Source organism: Thunnus thynnus, chromosome 4 (genome assembly GCF_963924715.1).
Source record: "Thunnus thynnus chromosome 4, fThuThy2.1, whole genome shotgun sequence".
Lineage (NCBI taxonomy): Eukaryota > Metazoa > Chordata > Actinopteri > Scombriformes > Scombridae > Thunnus > Thunnus thynnus.
In genome coordinates, this window is record NC_089520.1 from 27,463,192 (window position 1) to 27,485,151 (window position 21,960).

At 42.6% G+C, this 21,960-nt stretch overlaps 2 protein-coding genes across 3 annotated transcripts in view; one reads left to right on the forward strand and one right to left on the reverse strand.

Moving 5' to 3' along the window:
• slc25a26 (solute carrier family 25 member 26) overlaps positions 1-17,555 on the forward strand; it is a 60,332-nt gene extending 42,777 nt beyond the window's left edge. For both annotated transcript variants that reach the window (XM_067588049.1, XM_067588051.1), the window contains exons 7-10: positions 1,305-1,374; positions 5,490-5,554; positions 9,735-9,808; positions 17,087-17,555. In XM_067588049.1, the coding sequence (XP_067444150.1) occupies positions 1,305-1,374; positions 5,490-5,554; positions 9,735-9,808; positions 17,087-17,183 (306 nt within the window). In that variant the 3' untranslated portion in view covers positions 17,184-17,555. The remainder of the gene's footprint in view (positions 1-1,304; positions 1,375-5,489; positions 5,555-9,734; positions 9,809-17,086) is intronic.
• Positions 17,556-19,633: 2,078 nt separating this feature from the next.
• lrig1 (leucine-rich repeats and immunoglobulin-like domains 1) overlaps positions 19,634-21,960 on the reverse strand; it is a 36,706-nt gene continuing 34,379 nt past the window's right edge. The window contains exon 18 of the mRNA XM_067588048.1: positions 19,634-21,750. Coding sequence (XP_067444149.1) covers positions 21,563-21,750 — 188 coding nt within the window. The 3' untranslated portion in view covers positions 19,634-21,562. The remainder of the gene's footprint in view (positions 21,751-21,960) is intronic.

Here is a 21,960-nt window from a genome sequence, read left to right on the forward strand (position 1 = left end):
CTACACCGTAATCTCTTGGTCAATACATAAAGAAGTAATACATTTTCCAAACATCATAATTGTTGAGGAATTATTGTCAAATGTCAAAATAATTACGTCGTGCAATGACCACACACATACATAAAAGCACTATCAAGTATTTTACTCCATATGTTAACAGTCAATTAAATGTTGTTTCATTAACTGTATATTTGTTTTTTAGCTGTGCTGCATAAATATTTGTCTTTCATCAAAGTGAGATGGCTCAATAATTAGTATTCTAGAGATGCTTTCACAGACTGCAGTCTGGATGAGATGATTAAGACTGCACTAGACCATGACAAAATCTACCATCTTGGCATATGTAATTTTATATTAATATTAAGATAATGTAACAGAGTACATTTTATCTACAAGTACGTTTGTGGATACATAAACTTTATTGGAAAGTATAGGTTGGTTTAGCCGAAAACAGACAAAACATTTTTCACCTTTAAGAGATGCCTCATGGTACTGTACCAAGCTCATAACATTTTTGGCAAATTGTACAGGTTTACCTAAAGAACTGGAAGGTCTGTGTATGGAATACATGCATATGATTTTTAATGATTCACTTGTTTATTTCAGTGCATCTGTACATGAATGCAGATTTTTTTTTTTCTTTTTGGCCTTTATTTTATACTTGATGGTATCAGAATGAGACATGAAATTTGGGCTGAGAGAGAGAGAGAGAGAGAGAGAGAGAGAGAGGGATATGACATGCAACAGAAGTCCCCAGCTAGAGTCGAGCCGGGGATGTTTATGTGCTATGCGACTTAACCATTAAGCTACTGGGACGCCCCAGTATGTGAATGTAAATAAATGAAAAATAAGTGTCAACTTAACCATCAAACTGGTTCTTACTCATAACTGGTAGTACAACTTTGATGATTTCTGACCTACTTCAACATGATGGTGTCCAGACAAAATGTGTAAAGATTTAGCTTGATACAGTGGGAGCGCTGCAGCATATTCTTTTACCTCCCTCTTGTCCTATCCCAGTTCTTGGGAAACAAGTAGCATGACATCACTGGGGATAAAATGAAACACAAAAATAGCCGGCCAGCCCGGTTCCCAGCCGTGGGCCTGGACCCCAGACCAGACCAAGGTTCACAATGTGTTTCCAATGTGTCTGATATCTACTAAGTAACAATCTTCTCTCTCTCTCCCTCTTTGTCTCCCTCCCTCTTTCTTCCTTTCTCTTGCTCTTTCATCATCCTCCTCTATCGTCAACACTCTCTCTCTCTCTCTCTTTCCCTCTCGACATTTCTCTCTCTTTCTCCCAGACTCTGTGGTCGTGGAGGCAAGGTCACACGCTCTACTCTTGGCAGGCTGCAGTGTGCGGAGCTTTTGCAGGTGCAGGGGATTATATGCTGCTTTGGGAAAGAGGCGGAGAGGGAGGAGGGGGTGGAAGGAGGAAGGGAGGAATGGATGGTTAGATGGACGGATGGATGGATAGGTGAATAGATGGCCGGGAGGGCAGGACGAGTTTACCCAAAGCCACATTCTTGCGGGATTCCACAAAGGTGAGCTCAGCTGCCAAATCACATCCTCACCTGCACAGCAGATCTGCGGAAGAAAAGAAGGCGATTTAGCAACGAATGGATGGAGGGAAATGAGGGCAAGCAATGCCATTCTTTATCCACAACATAGTTACCAAACAGTGTTACATTGGAAACCCTTAGTACAATGATTCAGCACTGTTTTCACGACAGAAAAGTTTCATTATTACAGTTCTCAAACCTTTCAGCCAATGAAAATCATACCAGACTTTATGGTTCTGTCTTAGTCTGGATGAGTATCAGGGGAGAGACAACCAGGGGAGGAGAGAGGAGGGATGAGAGGGGCCGGTTACTGGGTATGGGCCCCTGCAGCTGTGCGACCTCTTGAGCACTGGGGCCTGAAGTGGTTTTAGAAAGAGGGAGAGGGAAAAAAGACACAGGAAAGGAGTTAAAGATGGGAAGGGAGTGGGCTAAAAACAAGGGGAATAGAGGAAAGAAAAAGACAACAACCAGTAGAGAGGCTTAATTCAGATTATGAAACATGAGAGATACACACTAGGTAGAGTGAAAAAGTGAATTAATTAGAGCATAAAGTTTGTGTTTTACTTTTCCATCTCAAGATAAAACCTCATGAAGGATATTGTTTTACCATTAGAAAATTTTGAAGTAATATTGTTGATCATAAACTGTGTTCAGAGACAGACGGTGTATTTGCAAGAAGGTCCAGCAGCACAAAAACTCTTGTTGTCATGTTTTAATGACTTTTTTTCTGAATCTGGTATGGTTGCCTAAACAAAGTAAACAAAGTACGTTGGAAAAGTAGGTCGCCAATCATCTTACTGGTGTTAAAATAATTTCGGAGGGACAAGCTAATGTTCATCAAAATGCTAAATGCTAAAAAAGCCAGCAACTTTAGATGTATACAAATAAAAACACAGCACTCCTGAGTCTACTGTATATCAGTTATTATTCAAAGGCTCAACTCTGATTAAGCATATAAGAATATAGCACTTTATTCTACATGGCAGCCTGCTAAAGTTTTTCTTGTTTTAAAAGCCTCTACATAATGACAAAGCCAGACAGGTGTTTTCACTTAATCCGCTTGATTTGACCTCTTCTCAGAACTGTGTAGGTGTGTGCAGACTGGACTTAATTGGCATCTCCCTCACTGTTGTTGCATCTGTTAGAGCAGAACAAGTTGCAGCATCTCTCTCTGATCATTCTTATTGGTTTAATGAGTGCAGTGACGTCACTTAATTCACATCATAGTTCCTCCCAACTTCAAGCAGAGTTCTAATCAGCTAGATAAATGAAAACACTCGTGCGGGTGTTTATTTGATCCAATTTTGCCTCTTTTTAGCTGGATTAGTTGTATATTTGGATACTTGATTTTGTTTTATAAGCAATTTTTGATGAGAACTTGTGTACGGATGCTGCTGTTTGTGCTCTGTGATCTTGTTTAATGCCTTCAGGCAAAATGAGGTTGTGCTGCATTAAGTTTAAAGTTAATGGAGAGGCAGTGGCAGGGGAAAAATGGTCAGATACTGACACAAAGTCATGCTGTAGACAGAAGACTGAGGAAAAGGCAAAGAGCTGATTTATAAACAAACAGCATATACAAACAAACAAGTAAATATCTAGGTTTCCTCTCTAGTTTTTCTCACTACATTTATAGAGCTAAAAAAAACATCAAAAACCCCAGTCATGGACATTTTGCTCTACAGTATCAGTGTAACCAGAGAGGATGATATACATCTAGACATATGTAGCAACATTGCATGTCCCTTCAGTACTGTAGCTCTGAATAAAAAAATATGTCACATCATCTATCTTCCCACCCAATCTTCACTCTTTTCGTGATGAAAAAGCTGAACCACAATCAAAATACACATTACAGAAAAGAAAAAAAAGAACAGTTCCACAGACCAGTCCGCGGAGCAGTTGTTGGACGGTTCCAGCTTTCAGTCCATAATTCTTACGATGCTACAATGCGCCAGACAGGCCAGGAAGATTGAGGTTAGCTGCTCTCGGGGCGGTGGAAGATGGAGGTGGAGGGAAGAGGGGAAGGCGGGCGGTGAGGACACAGCACCCCAAGGAGCTGAGACGTGGACCGGCGCCACCCCACCTGGACTCATTCCATGCTGGGAAAAAGTGAGAGGAAGGAATTAGAATAGGAGAAGAGAAAGAGGAGACAGGAGATGCGGATGAGTGCCTGGCAGAGTGAGACGTGCAGATTAAAAAGGCATAAAACACTTGTGAGATAAGGAATGGTGTGAATTGTGGGTCAGTTTGGGAAAGAAAAGAGTCCTAAAAACATGATTTACATTGTTAAATAAAGGCTGTTTCTTCTCAGATTAGCTAGGCTGAACTTTTTGTCACTTTTTAATGATAATGTAATACCAATATAAATATGGGTATACACAGTATATAGATTTTTTGTATTTGGGTATACAGCTCAAAGCAATAAGAAAGGCTACAAATACAGTATATTAAGAGAACTGCAGATTGAGAAATAGATAGGGGGAAAAGATAGGAAAGTATGTAATTTGGATAATAAAGGACACAGAGTCAAAAGGAGGAGAGGGGGGTAAAAGGGGGCAAGGGGGTAGTGGGGGTAGCGTGGGGAGGGGGTGCGGAGTAGGAATCAAATTCACGTCCCTCCGCGACCGAGCTGCCGTCCAAGAGGGATCCTCAAGTTTCAGTCACTTCCCCTTACATTGCGCTTCACACTCTCTCTTTCACTCATACATAATCTTCTTGACACTGGAAATGCTCACACAGGCGCGTTTAATCATCCAAAATATCTCCACCAGTACCCTGCATTGACTTATGACAGACTTGCCCCCATTTGAACCTCTACAGAGAAAACGGCCTAGTCCGAGACGTAATTACATCACCGACTGATTTGCGTCTTAACCTTCATCACATCACATGGTTTCTCCGGCCAAATTTAGATCCTGAAATTCAGCGCTCCATGTGTAAGATTTATTGGGGATAATACGTCCTTTTAGTGCTCTCCAAGAATATTACAAAACAACCTACAGTAAAAGAGCTGTGTCTTTTTTATCCGCAGTGAAGTTTGAGTTCTATCCACCCAAGAATGTAAGGGGAAAAAAAAAAAAAAAAAAAAAGTTTAAATCCACTCCTATAACCGGCCAGCATTTACTTGTAAAACATAACGGTGTGTTACACCAAACTGATCCTAATGTTTTCCTGTATCCTCAGCTCACTTACAGTCACATTGCTCCTCGGTGGCCCATGTGGATGTGTTTACCAAGAACAGTTGCTATGTTTGCGGCAGAGACACACACTCACACACCACATACACACACACACACACGCACACACACACACACACACATTCTCACTTAAGCACATACACACACCGTGCGGCTCAGCAGGGACACCTCTGGATAATGTGGCCCATCCAGCTTCCAACTTGGAGCGATGGAGGGAAGTTGGGGTGTAACTACTCAATAAAACTCACAGGAGGCTGTGTGTGTGTGTGTGTGTGGGTGTGTACTTGTGGTTCCCGAACATGTATGTATTTGAGTGTGTTTATGAGCGTCTAGAATGTATCCAAATGTATCTTTCTTCATGATCGTGCATACAAGCGTGTGTGTGTGTGTGTGTGTGTGTATGTGTCTGTGTGTGTGTGTGTGTGGGAAGGCGTGGGTTGGATGAGACAGGGAAAGGGGGGCGGTGGGAATAGAAGTGTGTCTGTCTGGTTTTTGTGGTCTAATAACGGGGAAGGTCCCGGATGGGGAATATTATCATTTTTATGAACTTAATGGAGCGGAGGGCCAAGAGTTCCACTGTTTATTGCTGAATTAATACGTTACTGTAACTGTGGTTAAGTAATTGGACATTTTTATGGGTTTATTTTTAATATTTAAAGACTCATCTGAGAGCTGAGAGAGGGCGTTTTATGTTCGGCACTTTGCTAAATGCGTGTATGTGTCTCCGTAGGTGCAGTGGCAGCATTTGTTACCACTCCTCTCGACGTGGCGAAGACCAGGATCATGCTCGCAAAGGTATACACACTCAAACACACACACACACACACACACACACATAGAGCACACCACCTTCTCTGGCAGGGACTTCTAAACACTGCTGTCAGGTGATACCTCGCAGGCAGGGAGCTGAGCGGGCCCACAGCCTGAGCAAATTTCAACACTGTCAGCAGCACACAGGACAGAGCAGGGCCGAGGTAGCACCGGGACAGTGGTGAGACATACACACACATCTATCATCTGATCTGGACTATGGACAGTGTCGGGGAGACATGTTTGTGTGCATGGTTAGTGTTAGGGCGAGGACTCGTTCGCTGCTCCAGAAGAATTTCCATCTCAAGGCTGCTTGTCTCTGAGAGGTGAACCAGAAGACCAGTGTCCCTCCTGTTAACTCTTCTCCTCTGTCCGTTCTCTCCAGCAGTCCCCCCTCTCTCTCTTTCTCTTTCTCTGTGCAGTGGTGTCCCTCCTCTTCCTCCCTCTCTCCACCTCCTCTTTCACTTTTGGCTCGCTTTGACTGTATGTCTGGCTTCCCTCACTACGTCCTGTGTCTGTGTGTGTGTGTGTGTGTGTGTGTGTGTGTAAAGGGTAGTAAGTTCAGAGTTACCCCAGTCAGCCCCCCCACAAACACACACACACACACACACACACACACACACACTGACTGTCCTTGGAGAAGACACAGTGTTCCATTCCTCCTCACCCCCCATTCTAACTAATGAGATACTGGAATTAACAAAACACTCAGACAGTCTTGATCTCTTGCGAGAAGCCGTTGGCTGTAGGTGGAACAGCACGGTACAAAAGCTTCCTGTAAACATTATTTGAAATGCAGCTGCTGTAATTTACCACCAGCAAAGGACTTGGCTTGAGCTGAGCTTCGGTTATAACTTTATAAGGCCTGGTTTTTGATTCACATAACGCACCACAGGTGAGCTGGAAAGGGGGCTTTATTTCATTAAATGAGAGTGAAACTTTAAGGCCTTTAGTTTGATGGCCAATAACACCCCGGTACTAGGTATTCAACAAAATATAACTATTGATATAGTTACATTAAAACAAGATGCAGAGTTTTTTTCCCCCATTCCATTCTGTTGAATTAATAAGTAGTTATTGTGTTAGTAAGGGTTTTTAAACTTTTTGAACTTGAAATTGAATTATTTACAATCCAGGTGCTATTTTGTAAATGAAAATGACCATAAAATATGAAAAAATATAAAAAATTTAATGACAGAATAAATATGAAACATCATTTGTACGCCATTGTTTTGCCTATTTTTGTTGTTATTGATAATAAGCAGCATGCCAACTTCAGCCATATTTGTTAAATTGAAAAGTATTACTTTTTACTGTGAAAGATTCCCTCTCCTGCCTTATTTGAGCCAGCTGGGATAAAAATGTTGTAAATCATTTAGTGAGCACAGTCTAAATGTACTAAAAAATGTATTAAAATACATATTTTTTATGATTGTTTTGTGTAATTTATGGGACCACAGAAGATATTAAAGCAACATTACATCTCAAAATTTCCATTTTCACTTGTAATGTCTCACCTTAAAGGGTAATATGTGAAAGACTAAAGTTTAATTCTGCGAACTCCTCCAGCAGCAAAGGATGACAAGTCCAGGCAGGAGAGTGGAGGAGAGAGAGACAGACAGACAGACAGAGAGCAGGGCTGCTGTTGATGGGTACGCACGGTTTGGATCAGACGTAGGGGAGGAACTGTGGGTGTTGGAACTTGTCACATTAGTTTCCTTCTCATAGCAGCAGAGGAGAGGGTTCTTTCTTTTCTGCTGCATGCAGAATGAAAGAGCGGTGTTGTCCAGTGGGCAGTCTGGCATGGGCGGATGTCCAGGGCACAGCTGGATGTGTAAAGCCCCTCCAGGGCAGGACTCCTGACACACCACCCTGACTGCAGCACTGGCAACATGCCTGGCACACCACATAGGGTGGCACACACTGCTTCTGCTGCTACTGTACAACACAGCTCTTCTCCTCAGGCTGGCATGATTCCTGCCAGAGCACCACACTGCTGCCATCAATGTCATGTTCACAACCCTCCCCTGGAGCACACTGTGGCAAACACAGGAGTCACCAGGGTCGCACTGGGAACAAAATTCCGCCCTGGCAATTTTCATGTGGACTGGCCCCGTTATTCCCCAACATACACACTTATGAGCTACAAAAAGCAATATCAGGTCTATTAATCGTCAATCATCCGGCATTGTGTTTGAACTGCTGATCTGATGAAGTTTACATATCAGGCTTAACAGTCAGGATTTCATGCTACTGACACTATTTAAACATTCATTCACTGCTGTTGTCAGGGTGTGACAAGAAGCATGCATGTAGTGTGCCTACATCCTATTGGAGTGACTAATCAGCTGACATCATTTAAAAAAAACATCCATCCTGTCGATTATTCCATCAGTGTCCAAAGCCATAAGAATGTCTTTTTCTGCAGCCATAAACATGATCACTTCAATATGCTCTTATGATGTAGTGCTCTGTAATCTATCCTCGATGAATTTTAAAGTTGAAAGGCTTCGCTCAGTATGATGAATCCCCTCTGGCACTAATTTAAAGGAGCTAGCGGTGTCACCTGCTGGGAGGTTGTCATGCACTTTTCACTGGTCCTCGGCAGCGGCCTCCTCTTCTTGCTCCTGCTCTCCACTGGAATCAGCCTGCTGCTCATCTGTCCAGACTCTTTCCTCTTCTTCATTTGGCACCAGCGGACCATCAATGTTATCACTGAAGCTAGCAGGATTTTACGTGGCACTGGCACTTTTCTCTCTGACCTTTTCTGCTCCACCTTTTTTGGACCTTAATCCATTTCATTTGTGTTTTTGATTTGAACTCCACTCTTTCTGTCTTTATTTCATTTGATTATTTCCCGCTTGACCTCTGACACCTCTGACCACTTCCTGCACCTGCCTATTGACAGTTATGGGACCGTGCAACCCCCAATCAGTTGTGCTGTTCCAACATCAAGTGGGTCAGTGTTTTTCCCACATTGATGTCAGTGGCCTTGCAGCCACACTTGGTAGGCCGGCTCATCTGGCATTTTCCAGAATTGCCCGACTGCCAGTCCGAGCCTGGGGGTCACCGTCAAATTTCAACTTCAGGCTGATGTTGTACATGTTGTTCTACAGTCATCACTATCATTGAGTTCACAGTATGAATGGGCGTAGATGAAGAAGGTCAGTACGGAGCAGTTTTTTTTTTATTTGCTGGCATAATTGTAAGAAATTCAGGTAACAAAGCAGCAAGCCAAGAGGACACATAAGCCAGAGAAAACTGATAGATAGGTCTACACGGAGATATTTTTGTATGTCAGCATAAGTTACACAGGGACCATGTGTGTGTGTGTGCATGTGTGTGTTTTGGACACCCTGTTCCTCCATTCCCTCCTTCCACCATTCCACAGAGGTAAAGGAAAAGAAAACTTGTCAGACGAGGAGAAGGGAGAGTCATTTCTCAGCCACCTGTCTCCAACAGAAACAGAGGGAATAGGGGTGGGTTTTTTTTCCTGTTTTTAGGGGTTTTTTTTTTCACCTCTCACATGAATAAAATACAGGAGTCTTCCTCTTGTTCCAGCAGATCTGGGAGTCAAAATTTACAGTGGACGCCGAAACTGTTTCCTACATCCTCAGCATGGATTGCCATATGTGCACCTACACACATTCTCCTACTACCTATCCTCTTCTCCTCATTTTAGTCACTTTCTCCTTCTGTTTCTCTCTCCTCTGAGCTGCCGCCACCACCCACCCTCACTTAACTGGACTGGTTAGCTCTCATACCCCTCTGCCACTCCACCAGTGATGGATTAAAAACTTTCTGGCCAGCTAAGCTGTATTGTGTAAATAAAAAGCACTAGACTGACGGCTGTGGAGGGAGAAGCCAGGGGCAGAGAGAGAGAGGGGTCCAGTGTTTGAGGTGGGCAAATGGCTGGATGGGTTGCGGAGCGGGTGCTTGGGTGGGTGTTGGAAGTGTCACCTGCGCTGACACAGCTGTCCGTGAAGAGAAAACGGAGGGATGAGAGACGAAGGAATGAAGAGAGGGAGGTGGGGGAGAAAAGGAAGCTCAGCTGAGGAAGACTAAACAGGGTGTCTGTCCGAGTAGCAGGAAGCAAAGGAGACGATGCATCCATCATCACACCTCTATTTGCTCTCTCTTTCTCTCTCTCTCTCTCTGTCTCTAGGCCGGGACGACCACAGCGAGCGGCAACATCCCACTGGTGCTCTATGATGTGTGGAAGAGCCGGGGGCTTAGAGGGTGAGTGTGTATGTGTGTGTGTGTGTGTTATTAGTTCAGATTGTGGAGGACGTGTTCGAAGGCCATGGTGATTGTTTAAAACCAAAAACCGTTTTATCCCGGCCCATTTAAAAACCTCCTCTTTTACATGATTTGATTTAACTGGGCCTGATCCCTCACGTAATCAAGTTTGATGATAGAGGCGCTGCTCTAGAGGACGTGAATTTACAACCGCCGCTGAAAAATGAGATGTATAAAAGCTTTTCCTGCTGACTTTCTGTACTGTCCTATTGATTAAGGTGTTACAGAGGCCAACTGGAAGGGTTTATTTGAGTGTTTTGATGTGTTTATGATGCGCACCGGACAAAAGGCCAGGTCTAATGGGGCCACAGAGGACTGCCAGCACTAAAACAAACCCTCAGCCTCGGTGAATAATAGGCCTGCTTGTGTACAACCCAGAATCAATTAGTTAAGATGCACCTCAGCTTAATGATCATTGTAGATTTGATTTGGGATCGGGCCAGACACCAGTGGAACATTCCCCCCCCCTCCCACCACCACCACCACCACCACCAGGTCTCACAAACATACACACTTGCAAACACAAACTACAGTATGATCGTTTGCTTATGTAGGCTGCAGTGCTGGAATCTAATCAGAGAGAAATTAAATTTCTCTTTCAGCTTTGTGTTTAATAGCAGCCCAAGGTCATTCCCTAGAAACTACTCTCAAACATAAGCAATAGCCCGGCCTTCAATCATAAAGATCATGTTTGAGACTACAGCACCATCTCAATGAGGTGATAGTTGGCGGGCCCCTATGGAAAAGCCTAAATCCTACTCTCCCAGCTGCAACAGTAACCAAGTGTTAATGTGCAGGAGAGCTCTTTGATGCCAGTCTCCACCTCTGCACCACACAGAAACCTTTGATGTTTTTTTTTTCTCTCTCTTTCTCTCCTTTGTTATCTTCTCCAGTTATCTTCCTCGGCCGTATCACTCTATTTGAACGTAGGGCCCAGAGAACATGCACCATAAGCTCTCCAACATAATGAACCCCTGAAAATCCTCTTCTCCTCTGATATTAATGTAACCAAAGTAGAGTGTGAGAATAAAAAGAGCAAGTGAGACTGAGAGAATGAGATGTAGAGACAAAGGAGAGTGTGTAGAAAGTAGGGGGGCGGGGGCTTGTTGTTCCGCAGGGCCAAAGGCCTGGTGGTTGCGCTGGTGCATGCCTGATACAAATTGCTGGGGCTTTAAAGCTGTAATTATGGTAATAGGCCCAATTGCAGTGTAGTGAAGCTCTAAAGTGCTTCCATGTGTGTGCCATGCCCCAGAGACCCCGGGTTTAGGAGAGAGCGGTGCAGCTCACACCAGCCTCCCCCTAGAAACCCGCAAAACAAAACCTGCAGTGGGAAACATCGAAACAAAGACTAATAAGCAACATGTCCTCAAGCATGTGTCTGCTTTGTGCCTTATGTAAACCAAATAGTAAAAAAAAAAGTGACATGTTTATACGGAATACACACAACAACGTAAAGACTGCATAGAAGGTTGTGTGAAAACTCAGATGTACCTTTTACAGTATCGACAAACTTGGTTCTTCAGCACAAAAAAACAAAAGAAGATTTGAGCACTTTTCATGTAACCTGCTCAATATACATCATACATAGTTAAGTTTTATAAAGCTTTGTGTAAGGTAATGAACCCTCTCTTACTAAGGGGAGAAAGGATAAAGAGCAACAGTGTTGGAGGAGCACAGACATCCTGATTTCTCCTACAAACAATTTGAATAAACAACAGCAAATATTAATTAATTAACAAATACACATTAAGAAAATTGATGGGAATTAAATTACTTTGGCACATATTTTGGTTTAATTGCCCTACTACTACAGAGGAGCCATTATTCAATGGGGATTTCCTATTACTCATTTCCCAGCCTTCAGTCATATAACACAGATTTCAAACAAAAATGGGATTCATTATAACCATTGGTTTAATGGATTTGATGCTGCAGGCGCAAAGAAAAAAACTGAATAACCTAAAGACAAAAATGGACCACAATGACTTCCCTTTAACGAGAAACTAAAAACAGATTTTCAGAGTTAGAAAACACTATTAAAGGATAAGACTGGCAATATTCTATATTTTTGTAACTGTCAAAAAACCCCATGAAAAGACCAAAAACAACAATGAGTCTGTCTGTCAATAGTTTCCGACCTCCCCAGCCTGCCTGTGGCACTCAAGCCCAAGCCCACTGGCTCCCATTGAAGACGTACATCTATAAAAAAACTGTTCACAAATAAGTGTCGTCTTTTTTTTAATGTTCAACTAATTCCCTCCAAAAAGCTAGACACTGTAGTTTTGAGTAAACGATACTCAAACAACAGAAAATAATTACTTTTTTTGTGGATTATTTTTCAGCGCTGGATTCGATACGCTAGTGACTACGCACAGTATCAGGATGGCGTATGTGAGTTTGACTCAAATAAACTACGTTGCCCAGGTTCCTGCTAATGAAGGAACAGGTCATTGAGTTCGGCAGTGTGGCTCATTGATGTGTTTTCAAAAGGTTTTGGACAACAGTGGAGCTGTATGGCACAGAAAAATAAGTTATATCAGACTTTGGCTACACAGACAATACTTGCTAGTGTGATCAATTCATTGTTGGTTTCTCTATTTTCGTTGGATTCGGTGACAATAAGAAGATTATAGAATATCACCAGACTTATCGTTTAAACAAATTATATTAAGCAAACTCAGATGAGTTTTGATTTGGTGTTTTTTTTTCCTTTTATTTCTCCTGTGAACAAACCCTACGACAAATAAAACCTACTTATTATAACCTCAGCACTGTTCCTGCTTCCACACACGACACCCTGACGTTTGCCTTCGCACATATTTGAAGATTTCCACCCATGTCATCTTCAGCAGCTCCAGCTTTTTTCCAAACTGCAGCTATTTTTTTCTAAACTTGCCACTATTCTTCTATACTCTTGTGTCAAAGCCATGAAACTATATTTAGTGAGATTCCTCAGGAGAGATGATTGGCCCACAATAGGGGAATGACAGATCTCAGCGGCTGGCCAGGCTGTGATGTCAGAGTGAGTCAGGGCACCCGCGGGAGCCGAGGGGAATATCTGAGCTCTGGCTCTGCTCTGACGTCTCAGAGTCCACAGGTGGGCCTGATCCCAGACAGGAAATGTAATGCTAGTGGAGAGCTGAGACAAAACAAGAGCTTTGAGTTTAAAATTAGTTCATTCCTCACACTACTGGCAATCAGGCTCTCACATGGGAAGACGGAGTGAAATATGTCACTGTGTGGTTGTTTAGCTGCTGAGTGTACAATTTTCCTTTCGTTGCTTTCCTCTCTTTGGATTTTGAATGTCCATGAATCATATTTAATATTGTTGTGTTAGTAATGCTTAGTGCTTGTCTAGAGCAGGCCTGTGGCTTGTGTTTCAGCAGATGGTGATAGCAGATAGCTGTGTCGAGATGGAAAGAGCACGCTGAAGGGCAGGGCAACGCACTATGACTAATGTCTCCTCATTTATTTGGGCCGGCTCAAGCATTTACACCAGTGTGTGCTTACACAAACACACTCGCATATTCTCTCTCTCTAACACACACACACGTGCACTGTCTTTGTGTGTCAAACAGTCACTGAACCCAACCGCAAACAGCTAACTCTTCACCGACCGTCTATTCAAATCACCCGATCTGGGTCGAGGCATTCTGAAACGCGGTGTCGTGTGAATGTTTGGGATGGCTGGGAGATCCCTGACATGCTTGGCACCTTGTACAATTTTGCAGTTGACAAAAGTAATAAAGAGGTATTAAGTCTGTTTGTGACCCAAATCTTAAATTTCCAAAGCGTCCAAAAATAGTATCTTAATGTAGGTCAGTAAAAAGAAACATTAGCATATGGACACAGACTGCACAGAGACTGCCATAACAAAATATGTCAAGGAAACTTTTTATCTGTTTTTGGCTTAAAAGTTTAGCGTGAAAGTTGACGATGAAAACTTCAGGTCCACTAACTGAAGTTAAGGGGTCACCAAACGTATTCCAAATCATATACGTAATATAAAAACACATTTAATGGAGAAATAAGAACAGACTTTAGTCTCGTTGGCCCAGCAGGTGGTTTCATTTCATTGCACAACAATTGAAAAGTGGCTGGAGAGGGTCTATCAGGATTGTGTGGCCAGTACTTTACCCATCAGAAGATTGACAGATGCATTTCTGAAACCTGAAAAATTTGAAGCTAAAGCACAAAATCAACCTGACGAGTTGTCAGGTCTTCAAAACTCTATCCATTCTCTTGTGAATGTTGAATCCAGTGTCTGAAATTAACTCACCTGCCAAGGGGACTGGTTGATTGGCCAAAATAATAAATTGCCTTTTTGTGTCACATATATATACATTTGTTTCAGTACATTTCATTGAGATAATATGGTATTAATAGCTATTTAATCAACAGTAGCTAGCAGCAGACTGGAGGCAAGTGACGCTTTAGTGGAGAGTTGCGATGTCGAGTGGCTGATGTCCTGTACGGTAAACAGTGCCGCGAAACTAGGAGCGCTCAAGACGGTCTGTGGCTGGTGCTTCTTCGCCTCAGACCAGGTCAAGCACTCCTACAGTTTTGTGGCACTATTTAGACGCCCGTAAAAAACAAATGGTGCGTGTTAGTAATTTCCTCCGAGCCATCATGCCAGATATTTTATTACATGACTATTTTGGAACAAACATCAACCCGCCAGTGTGGCAGATAGCCTTCTGAGATTTACTCACCAAACGGAAAATCTATCCGCATTTGGCGCTTGGCGGGTGTTCATTTCAGACCCTGGTTGCATCAACATTCAAGAAGCTTCTTTATAGCCTCTGCTCAGCTGATGGAAACCAAACCAAAATTTGCGATATTTCAAAAGTTTTCAAGAAATTAAAATGGACAGAAACATAAGTACTAACACACACACACACACACACACACACATATGATGAATGCAGACAGACATTTTGTGTGCGTAGACAGTTTTACGCACTTTCTCATCTCTCTCTCTCTCACACACACACACACACACACACACACACACACACAAGTACACAATACTCTTCATCCATTACATCTGGCTTGGATCTAGCCAGACCATGTGAGCGTGGGGGCGTATTTGGCAGATGGAAGGTGTTGGTAGGCAAATACACAGCGAGAGAAAGACAGACAGAGAGAAATGGGGGAAATAAAAGCAAAGAGAGAGAGAGAGAGAGACAGAAAGAGACATGAGAAGGCAGATGAACTGAGCGGACAGAGCGAGCACGTGTCTGAGAAGTGGATGACGCAGCAAGAAAAGGAGACGATGGAGAAATCCCCGAACAACTGAGCCAGCTGAGGGGGCCGTCTCTGGACGGAGAGACAGGGAGAAATGGATGGATGGATAGCAGAGGGACATGTGTGGATGTCATCTGGCTATCAGTCATGCACAGAGAGAGGGAAAGACGGGGGGTTGTGGGGTGGGGGTGGGGGCATTGGTGAGAGCTCCAGGGAGGCCCTAGGGCGGGGGCTTGAAGCCTAATCCCAAAAACAGCTGTGTGTAGCGGGGAGGGGGGGGAGGTTTTTTGGGAGACAGGTCTCTCTCATGGCCCATCACATCCTCTGACCCCCGCAACGTCAACAGCTTCTTGTTGGGCCTCCGTCGCTGTGACTCAGGCCCCTCTCGCTCTCCATAAGTGCCTCCACCAACAGGGCCTCACGTCTGACCTGCCCCCACGGACCCTCTGCACCCTTAACGCGAGGCCCGGCTTCCATTACCTTGCGAGGCAGCTGGATTTGAGAGATCACAAGATCACGCAAGAATCCATCTTGTCAGGCTACAAGTTATGCGCCTATGTCTTAACCATTGGTGGTTCGGACCAATCGGCGTCCTGCGAGGATTCTTGCATGGTCTGGTGAATCTAGCTGCCTTGCAAGGTAAGACGGTGATAGACAGATGGTTCATCCAATCACCTGCCAAGTATTTTTTGAAAGTGCCTGCCCTTTTCCAAACAGTTTCCAAGGACGACTTCTGAGATGGTTCGGTGTAACAAACCATCTGGCGCATCAGGTTACGGCTTCCACGAAGTCGCCGTAAATCACTCAGAGATACTGTCAATCAGTGGAGTGATACATGATCTAGTCTGTTCACAGGAGATAGTTAAAGCCGCAGCAGGCAAACTTCGGCTTTGGCTAGCTAATACTAGTTGTTAATACATATTCATCAGAATGGTTTAACATACTGTATGTTAGCCAGCAGAGCTGAAAAGCTGTAGCTGCCAAGTTCTCTTTGATGTGACTGAGGTGTGGGGAAAAAAAACTAGCTTTCCACATCCAATTTTATTCCAGTCCCAGTAGTCATTTTCTTTCATGTCACCTCCTCTGTGGACACATTTGTTTTGTCTTTGCAAAGTAAGGGCTGTACTGTGTTGTATATGTGATATTTATTAGCAGCACAGACTTCTGCTAGACTCCTCACAGACTTTTTATACGGTTGCCAACATGACTGTTCCCTGATGTGTCTTAAAACCGTGCTTCAAGCTACGAGCCACCAGAGGCCCTGCATTACTGTTTGAGTTGTTCTGAAATCACAAAAACTCACAACAAAATCCAATTTGTTGTTTATTCAACGATAATACTGATTTGATAAAACCATAATTTATTACAGCTCTGTTCACCCTTCATTAATCAAGTTTGCACTCTACCGGACAGCGTGTCAATCATAATACTCACTATACAGTGAGCAATAACAGGATTTTAAAAAACCAGTTGAATTTTCTTATAACAGATATTATCATGTAATTACTTTTTAATTATTTAACAAAAACAGGCATAAGCCTGCATATCAAACACTTTATTCATTTATTTATTAGATTTTTAGCATAGACCATGATTTTCCACAGTTATAATATAAATGGCATTAAATCTACAATAATGAAGCACAGGAATGACTGCGTTAAATTAAAATAATCCAATAAAACTGATTTTAGTTCCTATTTATGTGCACATACTGTAGTCAGTCCTGGATCATAAACCACAGTCTACTGCTGTGAAGTGCACACAGACGAATACAGTTTGAGTGTTTGATGATTTAAATGTGTTCAGTTCAACTTAAAAAAAAAAAAGTTTAAGGCAGACTGTCTGTCTCTGGATCAGTTTAAACTAGACTTGAAGGTGTGCTGATTGTTCCACCTCTAAATACTCGGCCTGTGTTTGTATTTGAGTTATAATTGTCTAACATGTGTTGCTCTTTCCCCTCTTCTTCTGCAGCCTGTTTGCAGGCAGCATACCGAGGGTCACCTTCATAAGTATGGGCGGCTTCATTTTCCTTGGAGCCTACGAGAAGGTCCGCCGCACCTTGCTGTAACAACACAACCTCTCTGACTGTCCGGAGCTCCGACTTGGTCGAGAAACAGCAGGGAATGCATCTCTAGAGGTAGCACTCTCGTCCCACGGAGGGCCCCCCCATGCGCCTCCACGCCGCTGGGCCCCAAGAAGCAAAGAACAGTTTGAGGAAAGAGTCGTCCACGGGGGCTGATCACGTTACCCAGGGCGCTGCATTCCTGCTCATCAGTGCCCTGCGGATTGAGTTTAACAGCCACTTCTGTAACAGCCCTAAGAGGTTTGGTGAAATGAAGCCACACCCTCACACAGACTATCAATGTAGCATCTTTACTGTTCAATATATGTGTGTGTGAATGAGTTATGGTATTAAAGACTATGTTTTTATGCTCTTGAATGAGGTTTGGTGATTACTTTGGTTCTTTGTAGGTTTCATGATCATTTTAGTGTTTTATCCATATTTTTCTCTCTGCTAAGTCAAACCACCTGTGTTAAAGAGCCAGTGGGGAGAGACACTTTAATATCTCACCATTGTTACATTCCCACTGGAGCACAACTGAGCTCATCCACCTGCAAGAGCTTTCATTTTATACTTAAGATGCCTGCAACAATAGAACACTTTGTTAAATTAACAAGGCTTTAATTTTATAAAGAGCCCCATGTGTCCCGCACAAGCTGTTGTAGTACAGCTTGGGTTGTATCTATCATGTGTTTATTGTTAAATATTTTTATTGGGTGACTGTAAAAGGTTATCTACAATGGTACGTATGAGGCTGAATTTTTTCTTACATGTCTATCCAATTCTGTTTGACTGCTTTATAAAACCTTGACTGTCTTTGTCATACATGAATGATTGATTTAGCTTGATTGGATGGTTGCTGATTTGACTTTCGCATGGATTTTTTAGTTCTGAAGTGGACGGATTATGTGCTGTAATTAAGCTCTTGTTGAAAGGAGTCTGAAAGTCGAAGTTCTTATTCTCAAACCTGGGAAACTGCAGTCTTATCCAAACTTAGTTTGATCCAAACCAACCTTTTTAAAGTTTGCTTATTTTCACATACTTTAGTTCCTTTCCTTACAGGCACCAACAGTCCACTGATGTTACACTCGGTACTTAGCTGTGTTTTGAGAGAACATCCATCCAAATCAAAGATATTTTAGTGTTGAGGACACACATTTATTTTCACAGTGAAGTTATATATGGGTAAAATAAAGTTAATAAAACAAAAAAATATATAAATATACAATATTTTGATAGATATTTGTCACTTAGATTCTACTAAAATGGACAAAAATGTAGTTTCATTATGAGTACAAATTGCATACACTTAGATTCATTCATTTGTATTGCATTTGAGACCATTTCTTGAACTGAAGTCAGACAGGTCACTCAGTTTATTGATACTTGCTAATATACGGTAAAAGAGGCGTGTAATCCACTTATTACTAGTAGAATCTATTCATACAGATACCTAGCTAGGGATATGTAGAGAAAATATGTTTGTTATACTGACCTCTGTATCAGTAATTATGGTGTACAGTTAATTACAATGACACAACATGAAGTACAGATGCAATTGTGACTGGCCTTGCTTTTAAATCTGTCTTTAATGAGTTTCATTTTAATAGTTGATATGTTTAAAATAAGATGTATTCTCCTGTGGGCCCTCTGCTTCAGCAAATTGTACAAGTACTGATGGTCTCACCAAAATGAGAGCATACAATTATCAGTTATGATAACCTTGTACAAGATTTTAACGAATCTGATTGTAGACTTGATTTAGCTGAATTATTACAATAATTTGAACTAGAACAGAACATACAAAGAAAAATGACATGAAGTACAGTTCCCATATAACTTAGCCACTGCCTCAGTGTGTTTTTCTTAGTTTTCAGTGAATTACCTCAGTGTTGTCCTTCAGCAGCCAGTACAGAGGTAAGCTAAAGACTGATCAGGGGCAGAGGGAGACGAATGGTCTCACAGGTGGGAGTGTTTGTCATGCTGCTTGTCACTAGGCTGTAGGACAACAATGGTCGGCGTGTGATTGGTGGAGGCCATGGCCAGGGGGACGTCAATCATCCAGTGACAAACATCCATCTGGAATGCACATTCTGGCCAGCCACTGACCCTCAGTCAGCCCCGACTCAATAGCAAATATTTTAAACAGCCCGCAGAAGGAAAAAATATGCCTGCTGTCTTTGGAGCTTCAGGGAGCCAGGAGACATTCCTGGTTGGAAGATTAGCTTTGTGTGTGTGTCCAAGGCACAAGATACTTCACTGCTTTGAAGATCAAGGTCTCTGCATTTCATGTCTTTGTGCATGCTCCATTTGCATTGATGGCTTCTCCATAACTACTGTGACATGTGAGCGGTGCTAAATGCTAACTCAGCTGTTTGTGAGACTACCGTCACAAAAAAAAAAAGCATCCTTTCATTCTGTTAATACAAGCAGGAAAGCACACAAAACACTTCAAATAATAACAAATGTGATTTTTATTAGACACTTCAATGCCATGTTAGACACTTCACTGTTTTAGCTTTGACATTGGTACAACGGTTTGAGACAGTTTGTTTCAATAAATTACTCAGAACATGAACTGCACCTCTCTCTCCCTCTCGTCCCTTTTACCTGCTACACTGGGATTAGTTTTCCAACAGGGAGATCTGATCGGTCTTGCTGGTAAAAATCATCTCTGATAGGTGCTACCAGGTGTAACCAGAGGAACGTGTCCTCTGGTTTACCTTGATAAGGCCACAGTTCAGACAAGGGCACACCTGGGAACACATGCATACATTGGATGATGTAACTACTTTGAAAAGCCGCTTATTTCTGACCCAGCGTATCAGGGACTGTGACAGAACATCTGACTGCATTAATCCTCCAAGTTTGGTTAGAGCACATTTCACAATCTTTCTAACTGTTTACAGCATGAGGCTGCATCTGTAGTTACCTCAAACATGAAACATTATTCGACTGTAGTGATGATGAGAAAGTTACTGAACTATTGTTACAACGTGGTTATCTGACTGAGGTGGTATACTGGCCTTTTGCTTGTGATGCACAACGGTGGATGTTGAGGCACATTACAGCAGTAACACAATGACACAATACAAAGACATCACTCTCCCTGATTCGCCGTCTTTCTTCAATTCAAAGCATTTGAATTGTATATTTGAGCCTTCGGCCAATTAAATGTCAGTGCTGGAGTGCACATAATTGTACGTTTCATTGTGAATGGGATGAAAAACACATGACAGTTGTCCTGTGTCCATACTGAGAGATCATTACTGGCTTTTACAGCTTTATATGATACCACTACAGCTCCAAATAACTGATGTTTGACCACATTTGGTTATGAACTCATTTTCTTGGACAAATAAAGAAACTAACTGCAGTCAAAGCACAGAGAGGAATCTTTTCTCCCACATAGATCAGAGCAGCTTTGTAGGAACTTGTAGTGTAGTGAAACAGGTGGAAGAGCCTTAATGGTACAGAATATACTGTCGACTTTTCTGACAAAATATGTGGAATGTCTCCTGCATTCCTATTGGCAGATATCATGTGCGCTATCCGCATGTTTATGATGTGAGTATAAAAAGTGCTTCAACTGACCGCCCCACCTTGAACCATCTGACGTACCAGAACAACTGACATCAAAGCTCTTCCTTCATATAATAACTATGGATGTGAATTGTGTTTCTGTAAGGCCATGGTTGGCAGCATTTGTCCAAAAAAAAAAAAAAAAAAAGAAAACAAACATTCAAGTGCAATCAAGTGTTTTGTTTGCTATAAAGAGTGTACCAGTATCTCTCACGGAAAAGTCTCTTGATATATGCTATTACAAGTTGAGTTTTCTTTGATCATGCAATAAGGCACCGCAGCTGAACGTTGGTAAAAGCTGAAAAAGGCTGTTTTTTTGAAGAAAAATAAAAATACCATCACTCCTTTCTTTGTCATGCACAAAAATTCAAATACTCTTCTGTAAAAGTTATATAATATATAATATAAGAAAACTCTTATGTACAGTCAAATGTCCAAAGGTATATTTCTTTTTTCCCCCTGCGCATACATATACTGTACAAGATTCCCTACATTTACATGCTTCAAATGCAAGTCACATTTTTTGGAGCTAGAATTTTTTTTATTGGTCACCTCCCAAGGAAAGGTTTTAACTATGTACAGCTGATACGCTCAGATGGGACGCCACCCACACAAGCTCCACCTTCAAACTCCGGATGCCCCCTGCCTTTTCCCCTCCCGGCGCTCCCTTTTTCAGTCCACATCCAGGAGGCTCAGGACCGTTCGCCTCGATATGAGGTAGCAGTTTATTTCCCAGTGCAAAAAAAAAAAAGAAGTCCACTCAGCTAATGCGAGTCCACGATTTGGGCTGGACGGAGCGCCTGCTAGTCGCTGGCTCTCCTTAGGGGGGCGCTCTCATGCTGAGAGGCTCTGAGGGTGTGTCCATTGGACAGCAGAGTCTGCCTGAGCTCAGGCTCACAGTCACTGTCAAGGTGGTTCGTCAGCTTCACCGGCTTGTGGAAGGATTCCTCCTGTGATGGAGAGCACGCCGGCGTTTGTCCCGCTCTGCTCACTGATGAACATGACAGACAAAGAGGAGGGGGGGGGAGAAACAAGTCAATGATGTGACATGTATGTAGACAAATATGTATTCAGCTTTAGGATACAGAGGCAGTGGAATGTGTGTATAGGGCTGCATTGACATGTAAAGGTGAGAATTGGTATTTGAGGGCCAATTCCGCTGGTATTACTCCTCCTGAAGAGGCTGAATCCCAGGACAGGC